Consider the following 5,813-nt stretch of genomic DNA (forward strand, 5'->3'; position numbering starts at 1 on the left):
TAACAGAATTCAGGTTAGATGGTACCCTTTAGCCACTGACCCTGACAGGTAGATATGACAGATAAACAGGGTGAATCATCAATTCCTAAACCCTAGCTTAGAAATTTTTTTCCCTAACATGTTCCCCCTGGAATGTGGCCATTAGTGATTCCAATAATTCACCGAGAGGAAACATTCTCTGCTGTGAAAGGCATGTGAACCACAAGGGCTCTGTGCAGCTGAGGCTCAGGGAAGTCACAGGGAGCTGTGAAGGGCTGAAAAGAAACTGGCGCACAATTCAGTACAACAGAGAGTGGGAGTCCTATTTCTTTGGGGGGTGGGGCAAGGTGTTGGGAACGGAACTGCAGAGTACTCTGGAGGATCTGTTTGATGTGCTGTGTGCGGTGTATGACAATTGTTTGACACTCTGGGAGGCAATGGCCTAGTGGTATAATTGCTAGACTATTAATCCAGGAAACTCAGCTAACGTTCTGGGGGCCTGGGTTCAAATTCCGCCATGGCAGATGGTAGAATTGCAATTCAATAAAGAATCTGGAATTAAGGATCTAGTGATGGCCGTGAAGCCATTGTTGGGGAAAAACCCATTACTAATGCCTGTTGAGAAGGAATTCTGTCATCCTTACCTTCTCTGGCCTACATATGACTCCAGGCCTACAACATGGACAATAACTGCTGACCCAGCCCGAGACACAGACGTTCCATGAGTAAATGAAGAAAAAATTGGCTGTTATCCATATTTGCCCCACGCTGAGTTTAGGATATTAGAGCACATGTTCCAGCTATCTTTACACAGCCCACTTTGTTATTTCAACAAATTTTTGCAGGCATGAGTTTTATTTGTGATAAACTTGCTATTGTCACCAATGAAAGACATCTGGCTGAACAGATTCTACTATGAAAGCAGATACAACCCAAGACAGACATAATTGGCCAGCTCACGAGTATGGTCATGATTTACGTTGATTACGACTAGAGGAGGAAGGGGACTGAATGGGATTCAGTGCAGCCTTCAGTCGCGGGACTACAAAGACACTTGTTAAAACCTAGCTCTTTGATGAAACTTTTGATCATCTGCCCTAATACCTTTGAGGTAAATTTTGTTTGCGAATGATTCTTTGAGGTAACTTGGGACTTTCATTTTATTCGTACATGAGATACAAGCATCACTGGCAAGGACAAAATTTGTTGCCCATTTCTAATGGCCCCTAGAGGAGGTGGTGGTGAGCTGCCTTCTTGAACCATGGCAGCCAATGGGCTGTGGGTTGACCCACAATGCCATTAGGGAGGGAATTCCAGGAATTTGACCCAGTAACTGTGAAGGAACGGCGATATATTTCCAAGTCAGGATGGTGAGTGGCTTGGAGGGGAACTTGAAAGTGGTGGTGTTCACATGTTCCTACTGTCCTTGTCCTTCTAGATGGAAATGGTCCTGGGCTTGGAAGGTGCTGCCTAAGGATTTTTGGTGAATTTCTGCAGGGCATCTTGTAGATAGTGCACACTGCTGCTTTTGAGCGTCGGTGGTGGATGGAGTGGATGTTTGTGGATATGGTGCCAATCAAGCGGGCTGCTTTGTCCTGGATAGTGTCAAGCTTCTTGAGTGTTATTGGGGCTGCATTCATCCAGGCAAGTGGGGAGTATTCCATCACACTCCTGATGTGTGCCTTGATGTGGACAGGCTTTTTGAGCGTCAGGAGGTGAATAAACTGCCAGAGAAATCCCGGTCTCTAACCTGCTCTTGTCATCACTCTGTTTATATGACCAGTCCAGTTGCAGAATGTTTATTCTGGATTCAGTGAATATTGTTGAAATTGAAAAGGAGATAGTTAGATTTTCATAGAATCATAGACTCTCTACAGTGCAGATGGAGGCCACTTGAATCATAGAATCTTTACAGTGTGGAAACAGGCTCTTCGGCCCAACAAGTCCACACTGACCCTTGGAGCACCCCACCCAGACCCATCCCCCTATAACCCACCTAATCTCCACATCCCTGAACACTACGGGCAATTTAGCATGGCCAATCCACTTAGCCTGCACATCTTTGGATTGTGGGAGGAAACCCACACAGACACAGGGAGAATGTGCAAACTCCACACAGACAGTCGCCCGAGGGTGGAATCAAACCTGGGTTCCTGGCGCTGTGAGGCTGCAGTGTTAACCACTGTGCCACCGTGCCACCCCAGACTTGGCCCATCAAGTCTGCACTGACCTTCCAAACAACATTCCACATAGACCCACCTTCCCCTGCTCTTTGTAACTGCATTTACCACCGAGCCTATACATCCCTGAACACTATTGACAATTTAGCATGGTCAATCCACCTAGCCAGTTTGGACTGTGGGAGGAAACCCACGCAGACCCAGGGAGAACGTGCAAACTCCACACAGACTGTCATCCAAGTGTGGAATCGAACCCGGGTCCCTGACATTGTGAGATAGCAGTGCTAACCTCTGAGCCACAGGGCTGCCCCATTTTTGTCTCATCGGAGATGGTCATTGTCTGGCACTTGTGTGGCACAAATATTACTACATCAGCGCAATTTGTTAAAAGATAGTGATTAAAAAAGCAACAAACAAACATGGCTTTTCAGCTTGTGTTAGCTTTGAAACTTAAATGTTAAATTATCTCTCATCAGGATTGAGTCATGCACTGGAAATGGCCTCTTTCCGAGTGATACGATTCAAAATGGTTCCCCAAAACAGACAGAAAAATAGTTTAACCCAAATTGTCTCTCATTGCTTTAGTGAATGACTGGATTGGATTAACTGTGTGGTAGGGGGCCACCTGCTTTAAACAACCATTAACTTGCAGTTTCAGTCACACAAGGCCTCAGCAGCAGCCCCAGGGGGTGAATGGCGATGACTGGGCCACTGAGGGCTCTTTTCGGGTAAAGCAGATCATGGTCCTCACAGTTTGGAAGCCCCAACGTTTAGGGGACTGATTGGTCCCTCAAGAACCTCAGCAGGGGAAGGACGTGCTTAAAGCCAGATTTCATCACTGCTTACACTGGAGACTTTGTAGATATATCCATACATCGGGAAACGAACAAATCCTGTAGCAAAATAACAAGGAAAATTATCAGGTGACCAATACAGAAGCCACATGCTCTTTGCCCAGTGCTGTCCATTCTCCCAGGACAGAAATATTCAGCATCTGGCAGGAGTCTCATCTAGACATGAACAAACTCTTGAACACCCCGCAAACATTAGCGCATCCCAGAGACACCCTGCAAACATTAGCGCATCCCAGAGACACCCCGCAAACATTTAGCGTATCCCAGAGACACCCCGCAAACATTAGCGCATCCCAGAGACACCCCTGCAACTAATAGCATATCCCAGAGAACCCCTCCCAGAATATTAGCATACCCCAGAGACACCCGCATGACTATTAGCATATCCCAAAGACCCCACCTCTGTGACTATTAGTACATCCCAGACCCCTCTGTGAATATTAGTACATGCCAGAAATACCCCAGTAAATATTAACACATTAGAGACTACCCCTTGTAAAAACAAACAAATGAAATAGAAACAGGAGGAGGCCATTCAGCCCCTCAAACCTGCTTCATCATTCAACAGGATCATGGCTTATCTGATGTATCTGATGATGTTTTGAATTCCACATTCACATCTACTTCCAAAAATGTTTTATTCCCTCGCTGAATAAGAATTTATCTACTTCTGCCTTACAAATATTCAATTCCCCTTCCTCCACTGCTTCCTGAGGCAGAGTTAGTCACACAAGCCAAACAGTTTTTCTCATCTCTATTCTAAAAGGGTGACCTCCTATTTTAAAAGTGTCCCCTGGTTCTGGATTCCCCCAGAAACAGGAACCCTCCTTTCCATGTCCACCTTGTGAAGACTATTCAGGACGCTATAAAATTCAATCCTGTCAGTCCTCACTGTTCCAAACTCCAGAGGATATAATCCCAGCCTGTCCTCATAAAACGAACCATTCATTTCAGGTGTCATTCTGGTAATCCTCTCCTGAACTACCTCCTATACATTTATATCCCTCCTTAAATAAAGAGCTAAGACTGTACACAGTATTCAAGATGTGGTCTCTCTCTATGACCTGTATAACTGAGGCATAACATCATCACTTTAAGAAAAACCGAAAAAAAACTGAAGATGCTGTAAATCAGAAACACAAACAGAAATTGCTGGATAAACTCAGTAGGTCCAGCAGCATCTGTGGAGAGAAATCAGAGTTATCGTTTTGAGTCGAGTGACCCTTCCTCAGAACCCATTCAGTTTTGGATCATGATTACTTTAAGGTTCAATTCCTGTTTTAATAAAGGATGGCATTTCATTATCCTGTTGATTGTGTGCTGCACCTTCATGCTAACGTTTTGCGACTCATGCACCAAAACATTTAAATCCTTCTACACCTCATAATCCGGCCATTGTTGTCCATTAAAGTAACATTCTGCTTTTTCATTCCTCCTGAAAAAGTAAACAACTTCATTTCTTCCCTACATTAGACTCCATCTGTCAGATTTTCGCACACTCACTCATCCTATCTATATAAGCCTGCAACCCTGTAAATTCCTTATGTCTTTGTCACAATATACTTTCCCACCTATCTCAGTGTTGCCGTGAATTTAGCTACCACACCTTCACTGCCCTCATGTAAGCCACTGGTGTAAATTGTAAAAGATTAAGGTCAAAGCGCACATCCTGTGGGATTCCACTTGTCACATCCTGTCAATTAGAGAAAGTCTCATTTATGCCCACTCTGTCTTTTCTGCCAGCCAGCCAACCTTCTATTCATGCCTATATGTGATTTTAACTTTCCGCAATAATCTTTCATGTGGCACTTTATTAAATACCTTCCGGAAATCCAAGCACAGAACATGTGCTGGCTCCCCCTCATCCACAGTATGTGATGCACTTTTAAAGAACTCTAATAAATCGATTAAACAGGATGCTTGTTTCACCAATCCACGCTGACTCTTCTTGATTACCTTGAGATTTTCTGAGCGTCTTGCTGTAACCTCCATAATAATCAATTGTAACACCTTTCCCAAGACAGACGTCAAGCTAACTGGCCTTTGGTTTCATTCTGCATCTGCGTCCCTTCTTGAATTGACAGGTCACATTTGCTACTTTCCAGTCTGACAGAACCTTTCCTGAATCCAAGGAATTTTGAAAAAAATTAACACATCTACTTGTCTCACTAGCCACCTCTTTTAAGACCTGAGGGTGGAGTCCACCTGGGTCTGGAGACTGGTCAGACCACAGTTCCCTCAGTTTACTCAGAGTTTACTCAGTACCATTTCCCTCACCTATGTATTTCACTAAGCTCCTTTCCCACCCACCTCCTGAATTGCAGCTGTTACTGGACTGTTGTCTGTGTCCTCTATAGTGTGAACACAAGCAAAATATTTGTTTACTTCATCAGCCGTTTCCTTATTATTTATGATTAACTCCCTGTTCTCAGTCTGCAGACAACAAACACCCTGTTTTCTCTCCATGATGTTGACACACCTGCCGAGTTCCTCCAGCAATTTCTGTTTTTGTTTCAGATTTCCAGCATTTGCAGTTCTTTGTTTTATTTTAGTGTTTAACTTACTCTGCTAACTCCTTTTGTTTTGTAAAGATCCTCCCAGCCTTGTTTTACATTTACAGGGGAGGTATCTCAGAGTGTGTTCATGTTAATGAGGGGAGTAGCTTCAGGGAGACTGGTAATACAACAAACTTTGTTTTAACCTTTACCTTGTGAACTGGCACTCTCGATAAACCAGCAAAACTAGTATACTTCAAATATCGGAGATAACAAGGTGTAGAGCTGGATGGACACAGCAGGCC

At 44.1% G+C, this 5,813-nt stretch overlaps 1 protein-coding gene across 2 annotated transcripts in view; it reads right to left on the reverse strand.

Annotated features, from left to right (window-relative positions):
* Positions 1-2,424: 2,424 nt before the first annotated feature.
* The window catches only part of LOC109933288 (transmembrane protein 25), a 15,375-nt gene continuing 11,986 nt past the window's right edge, over positions 2,425-5,813 (reverse strand). For both annotated transcript variants that reach the window (XM_048615665.1, XM_048615664.1), the window contains exon 8: positions 2,425-3,052. In XM_048615665.1, coding sequence (XP_048471622.1) covers positions 2,979-3,052 — 74 coding nt within the window. In that variant the 3' untranslated portion in view covers positions 2,425-2,978. The remainder of the gene's footprint in view (positions 3,053-5,813) is intronic.

Source organism: Rhincodon typus, chromosome 32, assembly GCF_021869965.1.
Source record: "Rhincodon typus isolate 14 chromosome 32, sRhiTyp1.1, whole genome shotgun sequence".
NCBI classification, from domain to species: Eukaryota; Metazoa; Chordata; class Chondrichthyes; order Orectolobiformes; family Rhincodontidae; genus Rhincodon; species Rhincodon typus.